At 42.2% G+C, this 17,186-nt stretch overlaps 1 protein-coding gene across 3 annotated transcripts; it reads left to right on the forward strand.

Moving 5' to 3' along the window:
• Positions 1–192: 192 nt before the first annotated feature.
• Positions 193–12,467, forward strand: LOC120019724 (plasminogen-like). 3 transcript variants are annotated; one of them, XM_038963139.1, is made up of 19 exons: positions 193–323; positions 1,481–1,616; positions 1,709–1,815; positions 2,280–2,394; positions 2,527–2,666; positions 3,101–3,221; positions 3,605–3,723; positions 5,065–5,227; positions 5,369–5,493; positions 5,702–5,861; positions 9,751–9,980; positions 10,091–10,239; positions 10,483–10,576; positions 10,718–10,832; positions 10,961–11,035; positions 11,253–11,393; positions 11,485–11,591; positions 11,751–11,896; positions 12,047–12,467. In XM_038963139.1, the coding sequence occupies exons 1-19, from the start codon at positions 278–280 to the stop codon at positions 12,209–12,211; spliced, it is 2,454 nt and encodes an 817-aa protein (XP_038819067.1). In that variant the 5' UTR covers positions 193–277; the 3' UTR covers positions 12,212–12,467. The 3 variants fall into 3 exon arrangements, 2 of the variants coding, with proteins under 2 accessions (XP_038819067.1, XP_038819068.1); XR_005472361.1 differs by lacking the exon at positions 11,485–11,591; XM_038963140.1 differs by lacking the exons at positions 5,702–5,861; positions 9,751–9,980.
• The last annotated feature ends 4,719 nt before the right edge of the window (positions 12,468–17,186 follow it).

Genomic DNA, 17,186 nt, shown 5'->3' on the forward strand with positions numbered 1-17,186 from the left:
ATCCCTCATACAGTATAAAAATTAGTTATGGATGAAAGATTTCACCATCAGTTAGGCTGAAAGGAGCTGTAGCCTACTGTACATCATGACAGTACTATGTATGTGAATGGAATAAAAGCCAATTGACAAACAGAGCCTGACCTCTGCTCCATGTGCTTGTTAGGCCAATGATTGACTGATGAGTGAAATCTATCTATTTGTCTCACTGACATGGCTTAAACGACACAAAACGTATCCCACTGGTGAGTTTGTATGCACTGCTTGACAGTGCCGCATCATGGACCTGTACAAAGCAGTGTTGCTAGGCATCCTTTTCTCTGCAGGTAAGATACAGCTGGCATCATTTTACACATTTTAAATTGAAGTGAACTGAATGACTCCCACACAGAAATTGAACATTTATTCACAAATGAGTTTTTTGCTAGGTTCCTGTGCTTATGAATTTACTTCAGGTGTGCTTAGTTCTTTAATCTAATAATTTTGTAAGATTATCTTCTGTCAAACCTTAAAACTGTATTCTTCTTCTTACTATTTAATTAATCTCGCAGATTGGCCTACTGTACAGTGTATTGTAACTCATTATTAGCCTTTATAAACTGGGGGGTTCGAGTCCTGAATACTGATTGGCTATACGGAGCGACTTACAGGAGCAATTAAGGTTAAGTGCCTTGCTCAAGTGCACATCGACAGAGTTTTCACCTCGTCGGCTCAGGGATTCGAACCAGCAACTTTTCAGTTACTGTTCCAACCCTCTTAAACGCTAGGCTACCTGCCACCCTCATCATTTATACTGTATATCCTATGTGTACATATTCTACTACAACCAGTTTAATTACTATTCATAAACTGGGTGGTTCGACCCCTGAATGCTGATTGGCTGACAGCCGTGGTATATCAGACGTATACCACGGGTATGACAAAACATTTATTTTTACTGCTCTAATTACGTTGGTAACCAGTTCATAATAGCAGTAAGGCACCTCTGGGGTTTGTGGATTATGGCAAATATATCACGGCTAAGGGCTGTGTCCAGGCACTCTGCAATGCGTCGTGCTTAAGAACAGCCCTTAGCTGTGGTATATTGGCCATATACCACAACCTCTCGTGCCTTATTGGTCTAGATTTACTGCTGTAGTATAAGTAGGCTACTGTGGAAGACTGAGTAAATACAATACTTTTTGCACTGTATTTAAGAGTAATAGGAACAATGTTGTGTTAAAACACTGTTCATTACACAAACATGTCTATGTATTTCTCTTAGTTGTAAATGGTTTTGAAATAACTTGTTTTTTTGTCTGTGGTGTATGTCCACTCCACAAATGGCTAATCTGTCAATATACCTTCATGTTGCAACCTCCATTCTATAGTGGTCTTTAACAGCAGTTTAGCCCTGAAACCATTGAGTTTTAGCTTTGCATCACAGAGCTATTGTAAGCAAATTCAGTCTTACTCATTATTTCTTATCTGTTTGTCTATTTAGTCAGTGCGGGTGTCCTGGATGAATATGCAAAAACAGAGGGCGCCCGGATTATGTCTATATTGAAGAGGGAGTACTCAGTAGGCACGGTCCTAGAATGTGCCATCAAGTGTAATGCTGAAACAGCTTTCACTTGCAGGTAACTTAAGGCTTATGGCCATTACATGAACAGTGATAATGATTTACACATGAGTTACATAGTCAGATTTCATTCTGAATGTTTCTTGGCAGGTCCTTTATATACATTGAAAAGGATCAAGAATGTTTGACAATACCAGCAAACACCAAAACAGAGCATGTTCTGAGAAGAACCAGCACAGCTCTCTACGAAAAGAAAGGCAAGTCCTAAAGTTTTTGAGATTTTCTCGATAAGTAGCTAGGCCTGAAAGGGCTTCCTATCATCATTAATGCATAATGGATTACACATTTTCGAATCTAAATGTAGGACTGTGAGTTTCATGTGATTGTATTAGTCAACATTATTTTCGGTTAATATTTAGCTGACCTCTGTGGAGAGTCCAGTAAGAGGTTTGGACTGTGTCTGTAAGCAAACAGAAGAGGTGATGCAGATTATCTAAACAACCCAGTCCAATCAGTCCTTCAGTGGGAGGTACATACGGTATATCAAATACATACTGACCATATATGACAACGTCTCAGATAGTAAAGGCCTGATGATGCTTTTTGATTACCCAAGAGGGGTGTTTAGTGCATTGCTGAACTTGCCTAATAAAATCTCAAAGATTATTAACCAAGCCACCCACCTACTACTGTTGAGACATGCTATTCTATGTCTTTATAGTGTACTTGATGGAGTGTGTGAATGGAATCGGTATGGACTACAGAGGAACTAAGTCCAAAACAAAATCAGGGAAGACATGCCAGAGATGGGCATCAAAATACCCCCATAACCCCAAGTATGCTCACACACACCTACAATATTTCTCATATTCCTATAAAGTATTTTATTTACATATTATTGACTACAAGCAACTTGTGAGGTTAGATTTCTTTGCAGCAGAAGTAAATTCACAGAATCATTCCCACAGCATGACCCCTTCAACACACCCCAATGCCGACCTGGAGTCCAACTTCTGTAGAAACCCAGATGGCGACAGCAAAGGACCCTGGTGCTATACCAGAGACCCTGAGACCAGGTGGGAGACCTGCAACGTCCAGGACTGCAGCGGTACCCTTAATATCTTGTTATTTCCCCACTGCCAATAAGATGATCAAATAGCTGATGTCATGTTGGTATAAAAGTTAAAATCCCAAAAGCAGATTACACTCTTAGAAACAAAAGTGCTATCTAGAACCTAAAAGGGTTCTTTGGCTGTCCCCATAGGAGAACCCTTTGAAGAACCACTTTTTTTTGGTTCCAGGTAGATCCCTTTTAGGTTCCATGTAGAACCCTTTCCACAGAGGGTTATACATGGAACCCAAAAGAGTCCTACCAAGAAACAAAAAGGCCTCTGCTATAGAGACAATTCAGTGTATATATCTTTAAACAAATAGTTGACTCGCTTTTTTAGTCACTTTTCCTCATCATAACATCACTTTGTTAATACAGTAGGTGTAATTTGGAAGTGTTTTATTTCTAAAGTGCTGTTGTTTGTCCCACAGAGGAATGTATGCACTGCAGTGGTGAGGACTACAGGGGAAAGATCTCTACCACTGAGAATGGCTACACCTGCCAGCGCTGGGATGCGCAGAAACCTCACAACCACGGCTACAGTCCCAGCGCGTAAGAGACTTTACTGTCTCTCTCTCTATCTAATATTGGATCCATAGGGAAAGGGGGATACCTAGTCAGTTGTACAACTGAATGCCTTCAACTGAAATGTGTCTTCTGCATTTAACCCAACCCCTCTGAATCAGAGAGGTGCGGGTGGGCTGCCATAATTGACATCCAGTCTTCCGGCGCCTGGGGAACAGTGGGTTAACTGCCTTGCTCAGATGCAGAATGACAGCGTTTTACCTTGTCAACTCAGGGATTCAATCCAGCAACCTTTCAGTTACTGGCCCAACGCTCTAACCACTAGGCTACCTACAGGTTATATGTTTACCATGTGCTCCTTCATCTGCCCCTCTTGACCTCTTTCTGTGTCCCGTTCCCTGTCTCTCTAGTCTTCCTGAGAAGTACCTGGAGGAGGACTACTGTAGGAACCCAGATGGGGACCCCAGACCCTGGTGCTTCACCACCAGCCCCTCCAAACGCTGGGACTTCTGCTCCATCCCTCGCTGCAGTGAGCTTTCACCCTATCTCCTCTATCTCTCCCCTGTCCCCTCTGCCCACCATGACCCTACTAGTGACTGTCATCCCATGAATGTCTTTTAGTCTTTTCTCTCATTGGTCTCCCGTCTACCTTTTGGTCAAGTTGTTTTTCTACCCCGCATTTTTATCATCTCACCACAAGAGGCCAATATAGCACCTGCTCACACCACGTGCAAGTAAATAGTTGTGTGTGTACCATAATCATTTAACTTAATTATCCAATTAGTCCAAAATATTTTAAAGCAAAATTCACTATTTCATTTGACAATACTTGTTCACATATTGGTCGTTTGTGTCAGTGAATTTCTCCGTTATTATGGAGATGCTTTTCTATTTCTTGATTTCAAACACAGTCTTGATTTCAAACATTTTCGTTTGTAGTAAAGAAGCCTAATGTTTTAGGCTACTTTTTGAGACATGAATTGTGTATATGTGCCATTCAGAGGGTGAATTGGCAAGACTAAATATTTAAGTGCCTTTGAACAGGGTATGGTATTAGCTGCCAGGCGCACCGGTTTGTGTCAAGAATTGCAACGCTGCTGTGTTTTTCACGCTCAACAGTTTCCCGTGTGTTTTAAGAATGGTCCACCACCCAAAGGACATCCAGCCAACTTGACACAACTGTGGGAAGTATTGGAGTCAACATGGGCCAACATCCCTGTGGAATACTTGACACCTTGTAAAGTCCATACCCAGACTCAATATTAGGAAGGTGTTCCTAATGTTTGGTATATTCAGTGTATATTATTGTCATATGCAGCGAGTGTCCCAGCAGGATATTTACACACTATATTCTTGTCTTTCCATTTACTGTACTTTTACATAGACTGTACTTCCATGTTTGGTTTCATTGACTCTCCCCTTTAATTGCCCCTAATTGACCAATTTGTAGCTACAACTTCCGAGTCTGTTGGAGAAGATCAGCTTGAGCAAAGTGAGGTGTAGAACGACTGATCTACAAATAGTATTCCCTTGCCAAATAATAGGTTTTGTGCGATCAAGATTCGCAAAGCTACGCCTTTCCTGGCTCAGGTGATACCCCGCCCGAACACACGATCACAACCAGACGTTGATTGATTGTTTGAAGACAGCTTGTGTCAATTACAGAATATTTCTTAGGATTTTCTACCTGCAGCAACACTTGCAGGATAATGCTGGAAATACTGGTAAAAGCACAGTGCCTCATTTATGGAGCAAAAAGCAGGACCCTCCTCATGACCCCCTGCTCTTTCACATAAAAATAATTCAAATATGAGTTCACTAACGCCCAGGGAGTTTTCCTCACTCTCCCTTCTCTCTCCTTCTCCCGTAGCTTCTGAGCCTCCCACGGTGGTGGAGGAGCTCACCTGTAGCACAGGCGACGGCGGTGCCTACAGGGGAACTGTTGCCGTGACAACGTCTGGGAAAGCCTGTCAGGTCTGGGCAGCTCAGACGCCCCAAAAGCACAACAGAACTCCAGACAACTACCCATGCAAGTAAGATCAACCCATGAGATTGGGCAACTTGTTTTTACTCAAACAAGAGCAGAGCATTGCATTTGTCGGTGTTATAATGTATTGAAGATGCAGACTGACTGTGACTTAACCAATATGAGTGGTTGTTTGTGTTCTTGTCAGAGGCCTGGACCTGAACTACTGCAGGAACCCAGACAATGAGAGGATGCCCTGGTGCTACACTACAGACCCAGAGACACGTTGGGAGTACTGCAAGGTGCCTAGCTGTGGAGACGTTCCTGGACCAGGTCACTTTACACTGTCGTGTGATGATGATGATGATGATGATGATGATGTGAATGCATTGGATTTATATAGGGCTTTCCCAAGTGTTAAAACTGCTATACACCAACTACATAATGAAACTCATATCATCCACTACCAATCCATACATTCTACATTTTTCACCAAAATTCATATTTGGTTAACATGGTTCATATTATTTTTGATGTACAGATGACGCTGCTCCCGCTCCAGCTGAGGAAGACTGTTATGTGGGCAGCGGGAGTGAATATCGTGGCATGGTGACAGAGACCATCAGTGGGAAGAAATGCCAGTCCTGGAGCTCGATGACACCTCACAGTCACAAGAAGACACCTCAGGACTTCCCTAAAGCGTGAGGCCTAGAGCATAGTCAAATATAATCTCTCTCTAGATCATCTGTAGCTTTATTTCTGTATTCTACTATCTGGTCATTTAAAGTAGAAATGGGGGGGGGGGGGGGGGGGGGAATCAATTATATTTATTCTATGACTCCAAGTATCAAGTGTGTATTTATATATATATATACACAGTACATACAGTTGAAGTCGGAAGTTTACATACACCTTAGCCAAATACATTTAAACTCCGTTTTTCACAATTCCTGACATTTAATCCTGTTAAAAATTCTCTGTCTTAGGTCAGTTAGGATAATCACTTTATTTTAAGAATGTGAAATGTCAGAATAATAGGAGAGAGAATGATTTATTTCAGCTTTTATTTCTTTCATCACATTCCCAGTGGGTCAGAAGTTTACAGACACTCAATTAGTATTTGGTACCATTGCCTTTAAATTGTTTAACTTGGGTCAAACGTTTCGGGTAGCCTTCCACAAGCTCCATAAGTTGGGTCAATTTTGGCCCATTCCTTCTGACAGAGCTGGTGTAACTGAGTCAGGTTTGTAGGCCTCCTTGCTTGCACACACTTTTTCAGTTCTGCTCACAAATTTTCTGTAGGGTTGAGGTCAGGGCTTTGTGATGGCCACTCCAATACCTTGACTTTGTTGTCCTTAAGCCATAACTTTGGAAGTATGCTTGGGGTCATTGTCCATTTGGAAGACCCATTTGCGACCAAGCTTCAACTTCCTGACTGATGTCTTGAGATGTTGCTTCAATATATCCACATCATTGTGATGCCATCTATTTTGTGAAGTGCACCAGTCCCTCCTGCAGCAAAGCACCAACACAACATGATGCTGCCACCCCGTACTTCACGGTTGGGATGGTGTTCTTCGGCTTACAAGCCTCCCCCTTTTTCCTCCAAACATAACGATGGTCATTATGGCCAAACAGTTCTATTTTTGTTTCATCAGACCAGAGAACATTTCTCCAAAAAGTACGATCTTTGTCCCGATGTGCAGATTTTTATTGCAGTTTTGGAGCAGTGGCTTCTTTCTTGCTGAGCGGCCTTTCAGGTTATGTCGATTTAGGCCTCGTTTTACTGTGGATATAGATACTTTTGTACCTGTTTCCTCCAGCATCTTCACAAGGTCCTTTGCTGTTGTTCTGGAATTGATTTGCACTTTTCGCACCAAATTACACTCATCTCTAGGAGACAGAACGTGTCTCCTTCCTGAGTGGTATGACGGCTGCGTGGTCCCATGCTGTTTATACCTGCGTACTATTGTTTGTACAGATGAACGTGGTACCTTCAGGCGTTTGGAAATGGCTCCCAAGGATGAACCAGACTTGTGGAGGTCTACAATTTTTTCTGAGGCTGATTTCTTTTGATTTTCCCATGATGTCAAGCAAAGAGGCACTGAGTTTGAAGGTAGGCCTTGAAATACATCGACAGGTACACCTCCAATTGACTCAAATGATGTCAATTAGCCTATCAGAAGCTCTGACATCATTTTCTGGAATTTTCCAAACTGTTTAAAGGCACTGTCTTCTTAGTGTATGTTAACTTCTGACCCATTGGAATTGTGATATAGTGAATTATAAGTGAAATTGTTGGACAATTGTTTGAAAATGTACTTGTGTCATGCACAAAGTAGATGTCCTAACCGACTTGCGAAAACTATAGTTTGTTAACAAGAAATTTGTGGAGTGGTTGAAAAACAAGTTTTAATGACTCCAACCTAAGTGTATGTAAACTTCCGACTTCAACTGCATATTTTGGGGGGCAACTGCACGCAGATACATAAAACCTCATTGCCCTCATTGCCCTCATGACCTCATTGCCAAAATCCCAAAGTATCCCATTAACTTAACTAGCGGTAGTTGGCTGTACCTGTGCAAAACCTCAGGTATTTCTCTTTCTCTAGATTGATTTTCTTTTTAACTGGTGAGCCAACATGTTTTCAGCACTTTTATTTCCATGACTGATCGTTTTGTAATGGCTCTCTCTTGTCCCTCTGCAGCAGACATGGTGAGCAATATGTTTGGAACATCGAATCGCAATAGAATTGCAGTATCGAATCGCAATACATATAGAATCGTGAGAATCGCAAGAATTGTATTACATATGGTATTGGCACCTACACTACCGGTCAAAAGTTTTAGAACACCTACTCATTCAAGGGTTTTTCTTTATTTTTACTATTTTCTGCATTGTATAATAATAGTGAAGACATCAAAACTATGAAATAACACATATGGAATCATGTAGCAACCAAAAAAGTGTTAAACAAAATAGATTTGAGATTTGAGATTCTTCAAATAGCCACCCTTTGCCTTGATGACCGATTTGAACACTCTTGGCATTCTCTTAACCAGCTTCACCTGGAATGCTTTTCCTACAGTCTTGAAGGAGTTCCCACATATCCTGAGCACTTGTTGGCTGCTTTTCCTTCACTCTGTGGTCCGACTCATCCCAAACCATGTCAATTGGGTTGAGTTCGGGGGATTGTGGAGGCAAGGTCATCTGATGCAGCACTCCATCACTCTCCTTCTTGGTAAAATATACCTTACACAGCCTGGAGGTGTGTTGGGTCATTTTCCTGTTGAAAAACAAATGATAGTCCCACTAAGCCCAAACCAGATGGGATGGCGTATTGCTGCAGAATGCTGTGGTAGCCATGCTGGTTAAGTGTGCCTGTGGTTCTAAATAAAGTAGTTAACACTGTGGATAACACTGCCTGTGATTTTAAATAATTAAAGCACCCCCACACCATAACACCTCCTCCTCCATGCTTTACTGTGGGAAATACACATGCGAAGATCATCCGTTCACCCACACCGCATCTCACAAAGACACGGCGGTTGGAACCAAAAATCTCCAATTTGGACTCTAGACCAAAAGACACATTTCCACCGGTCTAATGTCCATTGCTCGTGTTTCTTGGCCCAAGCAAGTCTCTTCTTCTTATTGGTGTCCTTTAGTAGTGGTTTCTTTGCAGCAATTTGACCATGAAGGCTTGATTCACACAGTCTCCTCTGAACAGTTGATGTTGAGATGTGTCTGTTACTTGAACTCTGTGAAGCATTTATTTGGGCTGCAATTTCTGAGGCTGGTAACTCTAACGAACTTATCCTCTGCAGCAGAGGTAACTCTGGGTCTTCCATTCCTGTGGCGGTCCACATGAGAGCCAGTTTCATCATAGCGCTTGATGGTTTTTGCGACTGCGCTTGAAGAAACTTTCAAAGTTCTTGAAATGTTCCGTATTGACTGACCTTCATGTCTTAATGTGTTTGGTCTTTTACCAAATAGGGCTATCTTCTGTATACCAACCCTACCTTGTCATAACACAAGGTAGGGATGGTATACAGAAGAAAGCCCTATTTGGTAAAAGACCAAGTCCATATTATGGCAAGAACAGCTCAAATAAGCAAAGAGAAACGACAGTACATCATTACTTTAAGAAGGAAAGAAATTCCACAAATTAACTTTTAACAAGGCACACCTGCTAATAGAAATGCATTCCAGGTGACTACCTCATGAAGCTGGTTGAGAGAATGCCAAGAGTGTGCCAAGCTGTCATCAAGGCAAAGGGTTTCAAGAATCTCAAATATATTTTGATTTTTTTAGCACTTTTTTGGCTACTACATGATTCCATATGTGTTATTTCATAGTTTTGATGTCTTCACTATTATTCTACAATGTAGAAAATTGTCAAATTAAAGAAAAACCCTTGAATGAGTAGGTGTTCTAAAACGTTAAACCGGTAGTGTAAGTATGATGATAATATTGTATCATGAGATCCCTGGCAATTCCCAACCCCAATTTTAAGCCAAACAAAGTAATATGTCATTATTCAGTGTCTGAGGACATTAGATGACATGTATTTTACCTATGTTTCACAGCGATTTGAGAAGAAACCTGTGTAGGAACCCTGATGGCGACCGTGCTCCATGGTGCTACACCACTGACCCCTCGGTTCGTTGGGAGTTCTGCGCTGTGGAGAAATGCCCAACAGCTCCCAAGCCTACTTCTAAGCCTGACAAACCTGACAAACCTGACAAGCCTGACAAGCCTGACAAGCCTGACAAACCCGATCAGCCCAAACCAGCACCCTCTCAGACACCCTCAGCTGGTCATCCTTTTTAATCCTTTAATCCTTTCATTCATTCATCCTACATTGTCAATGTTCAGGGGAGCAATTGATTATATTATATACTGATATCGTTTTCTGTTGACGTTCAGATTGCAAGGTGGGCAATGGGGGGACATACAGGGGTCCTGCTTCTATGACCATGTTGGGTGTCACATGTCAGAGGTGGAGCTCCCAAAGCCCCCATCAGCATGCCAGTTTCAACCCTGAATCCCACCCTGACAAAGGCCTGGAGTCCAACGTAAGTCCATGGCATTTTCTTGCTAGATGTACTGTATTTAAAGGCCCTTTTTGACCATTTTAACTGAAAACAATCACAGTAAGGTACTTAATTGTTACCCAGAAGTTATTTGATATTGAGATAAGAACAGCTGCATTGGGCCTTTAAATAATGTCAAACAATACTGTGGAAGTACTGCATATGATAGAGGAGACATTTAGGAAGATGTACTTCAATTAATTCAGCGTCTTTTTTCACTGTTAGAATTGCAGAAACCCTGACAATGACGTGAATGGACCATGGTGCTACACCACAGACAGAAGCAAAAAATGGGACTACTGCCAAATCCCAGAATGCGGTATGTGGCCTACATTGAGATACAGTTTCTGTTAATCATTATACATATGGCTGTGCTGAAACAAACGTGTTACATCCAGATCAATTTGGTTACTGTCTACATGGTAGAATGCACAAATAAAACTGTCTTTTTGCTCTTCAGCTGGCTTGAAATGTGGGCAGCCGGTTACAAAACCCAAGAGGTGTTTTGGTCGCATCGTTGGAGGCTGTGTGTCCAAACCCCACTCATGGCCCTGGCAGATCAGCCTGAGGACCAAGTATGGAGGATAGCATCCCATTCCCTTTCATGAATTGTATTAATGCATTGATATTTCCATCCAGACAGATAAAACAATATATCTCTTGGAGAACTAACTTCTTCACTCTTCTGTCTGTCCTCCTAAAGCACTGGTGTTCATTTCTGTGGGGGAACTCTGATCGCCCCTCAATGGGTCCTCACCGCTGCCCACTGCCTGGAGAGGTGAGAGAACAGCCCGTATTAACTCAGTTGTCTTGAGGTTTATTACTCAATAAATGTATACCAACAAGAAGAGCAGCTGTACATATACTGTGTAGTAGTGGCTGAGTGATAGCCTCTTACACAACAGAAGAAGAGCATTACTTTTTAGTAATGTTTACTGTGAGGCCCTAATTATGGATTAAATAAAAGTTTGTCTTTCTATGTTTGTGCGTATCAGATCAAAGAGGCCATCTGCCTACAAGGTGTTCATGGGAACCCACACAGAGAGAGGAAATGAAGCGACCAAGCAGGAGCGTAATCTGGAGAAACTGATCCTGGGACCTGACAGGACAGACATTGCACTGCTGAAGCTAGAAACGTGAGGCCAGAAAAACTCTATCAAGTGTATCACATTTGTCTTGCTGTTTGGAAGTCAGAGGCTGTAAAAACACTTGTGTGATTGGTTGCAGCCCTGCACTCATAAATGACAAGGTTTTACCAGCATGCTTACCCGAGAAGGATTACGTGGTACCACCTGGAACAGAGTGCTATGTGACAGGATGGGGAGAGACACAAGGTTCAAGAGTCATGCATGTTTTTTTACCCTTGTGATTTCTCATAACATTAGACAGAATTAAGTAATTCTTCTGTTCAGGACTCCATTACTTTGTTGTTGCAAATGTAGCAATTATTTTCTATATTTTCTGACATGAAACATTGATCTTTGTGTTTGTAGGAACTGGTGGAGATGGGATCCTCAAGGAGACGGGCTTCCCTGTTATAGAAAATAAAGTGTGTAATCGTCCTGCCTACCTGAACAACAGAGTCAAGGACCATGAGATGTGTGCTGGGAACATTGAAGGGGGAACAGACAGCTGTCAGGTATACATGCTCAGCAACAACTAGTAGTCATTCAATATCAGTGAGGACTGTGTGGTTGGTTGTAAACTGCAGTTTCCACAGTGATTTTAAACGTAACTGTTTTAGAGTGATGATGATAATGGTGGTGATTATGTTTTTGACCTCTTCCAGGGTGACAGTGGTGGCCCTCTGGTGTGTCATGCCCAGAACAGCTTTGTCCTCCAGGGAGTGACATCCTGGGGTCTGGGCTGTGCCAACGCCTTGAAGCCAGGGGTGTACGCCAGAGTATCAAAGTTTACGGATTGGATTAACAGTCAGATGAAGATTCATTCTTAACTCCCTACTCTCCATAATCTGGAGAAATGTGTAATTTGAGCCACAAATCTAGTTTTGTTAAGAATTGAAAGTACAAATTAAATACTTGTGGTAAGTGATTTTGTCAGAAATTGCAAGGATCATTATTTTTGTTAAGAAAACAAAATAATTCAATTGTTAAGCAATGCAAATATGTTCTAGCCTGGAAGACAGCAATGGTGTTCGGCCACATGTTAAAAAAATTAAATAAAACAGCTGACATTGTGTGCAATTGGGATCTTGAATGGGAAACCTCTTTATTAAGTTATGTCAGGTCAGTCAAAAATAAAAGTATATAACATTAACAAAACTGGGGTATATTAACATTTGGGATAACTTGAGACAGTTGCAATTTAAGAATGAGAAACGTTTCTCTCAAAACACATACTTTAATGAGGAGATTGTCCGGTATGTATAGTGATACATATATTTAAATACCAATATCGCAACAACAAAACAATAGGATTCACATCATGTTTTTGGAAACAACAAATGCAACAAACATATTGTAGGATATAGGCTATGCTACATAGATTCATAAATACGGTATAGGAGGAAGACCAATCAGATGACTGTGGATTCTGTGTTGGTTGTCATGTTAGTGGGCAAGAGATTTGTCAGCTGTTGACTCTTCAGGTGGTTTTCTTTGTTTCTGATCACCAATGGAATATGTAAATTCATTAATAATAATGGACTCAGGTGTATAAGCATCTATTAACAGGTTAATTCGTGTTTTAATCATGTACCGAAGATGATGAGTGGCAGCTCCAGCCAGATGGCAGCCAGTCTGTAGAGAAGGAACAGGGCCACGATGCCTCCGATGTCACACAGAGTGGAGCACACTGACACAACGAGGTTCCTGAAGAAAGAAACAATTGTAGTATTTCCAAGCAATTTCCATACATTTTGTCCTATCTTAGTTATTAGTTCTCCATTTTGAAATGCTACCTCTTCGTTTTGTATGTCCCCCTGGTTACACTTACCTGACAACGGTGTGGTATAATTTACTGTTCACAAACATCACCATCTCAAAAGCCATGGTGATGCCCAACCGGCCTATGCGGACCACAACTGTCTTGACCCATGACCCAGAAGTAACCTGTTAGAGAGAGACATGATGTATCGTATGCACTCTGCACATTAAATAAGATGGGGTACTGTATTAAATCAAATCAAATTTTACTTGTCACAATCGCTGAATACCACAGGTGTAGACTTTACAGTAAAATTCTTACTTACGAGTCCATTCCCAACAATGCAGAGTTAAAAAGTAAGACAAATATTTGTCAAATAATAAGGATTGTTACACAATAAAAACAATAACGAGGCTATATACAAGTAGTACCAGTAACGAGTCAATGTGCAGGGGTACGAGGTAGTTGAGGTAATACAGTATGTATAGGTGGGTAGGGGTAAAAGTGACTAGGCAATCAAGATAGATAATAAACAGAGTAGCAGCACTGAATGTGAAGTGTGAAAGGGAGTGTGTGTAGCATGTGTGAGAGTGTGAAGCATCAATATGCATGTGTGTGTGTGTTAGTGTAGTGTGTGAGAGTGTGCATAGAGCCAGTGCAAAACAATTAACCTTTTACTGTAGTGGGATAAGTCAGGGTCACACAGAGTGTTTCTTGGTAGTCTTAAACAAATCTACTTTGAAACAAAAATATACACCTCAAACACATGGTTATGGGCTTAAAAAAATAAGTGTCACGTGGAGCAGAACAGGTGAACCCAAGAGCAGACTCAGACGAGGAGATTGGGATGAGGTAGCCAAGGTATTTATTGAAACACCAGGGAAGACGGAGTGCAGGCCATAGGAAGCTCGAGCGGGTTGCTGGAAACCAGGTGCTGAGGCTGAGGCTGGAGCGAGAGATGTGGGGACAGGCTAAGCAGGTCTGGAGGGGAATCCAAGGGAGCGTAGAGTGGGGAATCCAGGACAGAGTAGCAGGACTGACGAGAAGTCGGACTAGAGACAGGGACCAGAGTCAGAGCAGGCAGAACTGTAGCGGAGAGGAAAACAGCGTCAGGTAAGGGAAAACAGGGACAACAGGAACAAACGGCTAGAAACATGGACTGACTGAGCAGAGATTACGATCTGGCAGTGTGGAAGTGGCAGGATTGAGTATTTGTAGAGGTCTTGATTATGGAACAGGTTGCAGCTGGTGGGGATCTGCTCTGACTCCAGCATACCTGTCTCTACCCACACAATCACACACACACAGAGAGAGGGAGAGGGAGAGGGAGAGGGAGAGAGCACTGGAGGAGTGGCGGCAGGTCAAGGAGACACTGGATGAGCACTAGAGGGCTTGGCAGGAACAGATGTGACAAGAAGACACCTGTAGCATGTCAGATATAGAATTAAAATGTATTACATTTTGAGTTTGCATCCCAATATTACACTTTGTATACATCACAGAACACTGAAATATAACAAAACCGTTTAACATAGAAACACCAGATTTGCGACATTAATAAAATTATGTTAATTAATTATGAAATTATGAAACATATTAATAACATTCCACCCATGAGGCCACTAGGTCATTTGGCTGCAGGAAAGGGCTACGATAAAGAAAGAAATAATAAAAGGAGGTCAATGTAAATCGTCTGGGTTGCCATTTGATTAATTGTTCAGCAGTCGTACGGCTAGGGGGTAAAAGCTGTTCAGGTGCCTTTTGGTCCCAGACTTGGCGCTCCGATAACGCTTGCCGCGCGGTAGCAGAAAGCACAGTCTGTGACTTGGGTGTCTGGAGTCTTTGACATTTTTAGGGCCTTCCTCTGACACGCTTGGTATAGAGGTCCTGGTTTGCAGGGAGTTCGGCAGTAGTGATGTACTGGGCCATACGCACTACCCTCTGTGGCGCCTTACGGTCGGACGCCGATCAGTTGCCATACCAGGTGGTGATGCAACCGGTCAGAATGCTCTCGATGGTGCAGCTGTAGAACTTTTTTGAGGATCTGGGGACCCATGCCAAATCTTTTCAGTCTCCTGAGAGGGAAAAGGTGTTGGGTCCTCTTCATGACTGTCTTGGTGTGTTTAGACCATGATAGTTTTTTGGTGATGTGGACACCTTGAAACTCTCGACCCGCTTCCTCTACAGCCCTGTCGATGTGAATGGGGGCGTGGTTCGGCCCTCCTTTTCCTGTAGTCCATGATCAGCTCCTTTGTCTTGCTGATGTTGAGGGAGATGTTGTTGTCCTGGCACCACACTGCCAGGTCTCTGACCTCCTCCTTCTAGGCTGTCTCATTGTTTTCGGTGATCAGGCCTACCACTGTTGTGTCGTCAGAAAACTTAATGATAGTGTTGGAGTCGTGCTTGGCACCACAGTCGTGGGTGAACAAGAAGTACAGGAGGGGACTAAGCACGCACCCCTGAGGGGCCCCTGTGTTGAGGAGCAGCGTGGCAGATGTGTTGTTGCCTACCCTTACCACCTAGGCGCGGCCCGTTAGGAAGTCCAGGATCCAGTTGCAGAGGGAGGTGTTCAGTCCCAGAGTCCTTAGCTTAGTGATGAACTTGGAGGGCACTATGGAGTTTAACGCTGAGCTATAGTCAATGAAGAGCAATCTCACGTAGGTATTTATTTTGTCCAGGTGGGAAATGGTAGTGTGAAGTGCAATAGAGATTGAGCCATCTGTGGACCTGTTGGCGCGGTATGTGAATTGGAGTGGGTCTATGGTTTCTGGGATGATGGTGTTGATGTGAGCCATGACCAGCCTTTCAAAGCATTTCATGCCAACAGATGGGAGTGCTATGTGGCGGTATTACCATTTTATATCAGGCTTTCTCTCAGATATTGCACACTTACTATCTGGGATCATAGCTGTGATGAAGCAGGATGCTCAACATTAGTATTTTAGAAGCATGCAGTAAAGTAGGGCACTGCCCATGGACAGCAGGCCTTAACGATATCTATCTTCTACCAGAAGTAGGACAGAAAAATTAAGTATGGCACAGTGAAGGCCATCTGTAGCCAGTGACAGTCAGTGATGAGGTAGGCAATGAGGGTCAGGATGAAAATGCCCACACTGAAGAACATCTGTAAAAGCACACCCACCATCCTTCTCTACTCAACTCCCACCAGCTCAGTGACTGAGGAGACAGGAAAGACACTTACTGTATAGTAAAGCAAGTAACTTTAATCAAGCAAGAGTTATAACTAAAACATACTGTAATTTAACCATCCTCCTCAGTTGAATGTTGTATAAGAAATAAAATATAACTTAATATTTGCTAAAACATAGACTATTTTCTGTTCATTATTTATCAAAATCATATACTCTGTAGTTAATCTATTAACTTTTACAATATATAATATATGCCATTTAGCAGACACTTTTATCCAAAGCGACTTAATGTTATGCCTGCGTGCAGTAACTTTTGTGGGACAAATTGTGTTTTTCATACTAAGCACATATCCAGACATCCAGCCTCCCTTGACAGCAAAGCCAAAGATTGTGCAAAATACAAGCATGGATATATACACTGAACAAAAATATAAATGCAACATGTAAATTGCAGGTCCCATGTTTCATGAGCTGAAATAAAAGATCCCAGAAATGTTCCATATGCACAAAAAGCTTATTTCTCTCAAATTTTCTGCACAAATTTGTTTACATCCCTGTTAGTGAGCATTTCTGCTTTGCCAAGATAATCCGTCCACCTGACAGGTGTGGCATGTCAAGAAGCTGATTAAACAGCATGATCATTACACAGGTGCACCTTGTGCTGGGGACAATAAAAAGCCACTCTAAAATGTGCAGTTTTGACACGCAACACAATACCACAGATGTCTTAAGTTTTGAGGGAGCGTGCAATTGCCATGCTGACTGCAGGAATGTCCACTGGGAGCTGTTTCCAGAGAATTTAACATTAATTTCTCTACCAGAAGCTGTCTCCACTGTAATCTTAGAGAATTTGGCAGTACGGGGGTGCTGAGGAGTATTTCTGTCTGTAAT

This window comes from Salvelinus namaycush, chromosome 24 (assembly GCF_016432855.1).
Source record: "Salvelinus namaycush isolate Seneca chromosome 24, SaNama_1.0, whole genome shotgun sequence".
Classification (NCBI taxonomy): domain Eukaryota; kingdom Metazoa; phylum Chordata; class Actinopteri; order Salmoniformes; family Salmonidae; genus Salvelinus; species Salvelinus namaycush.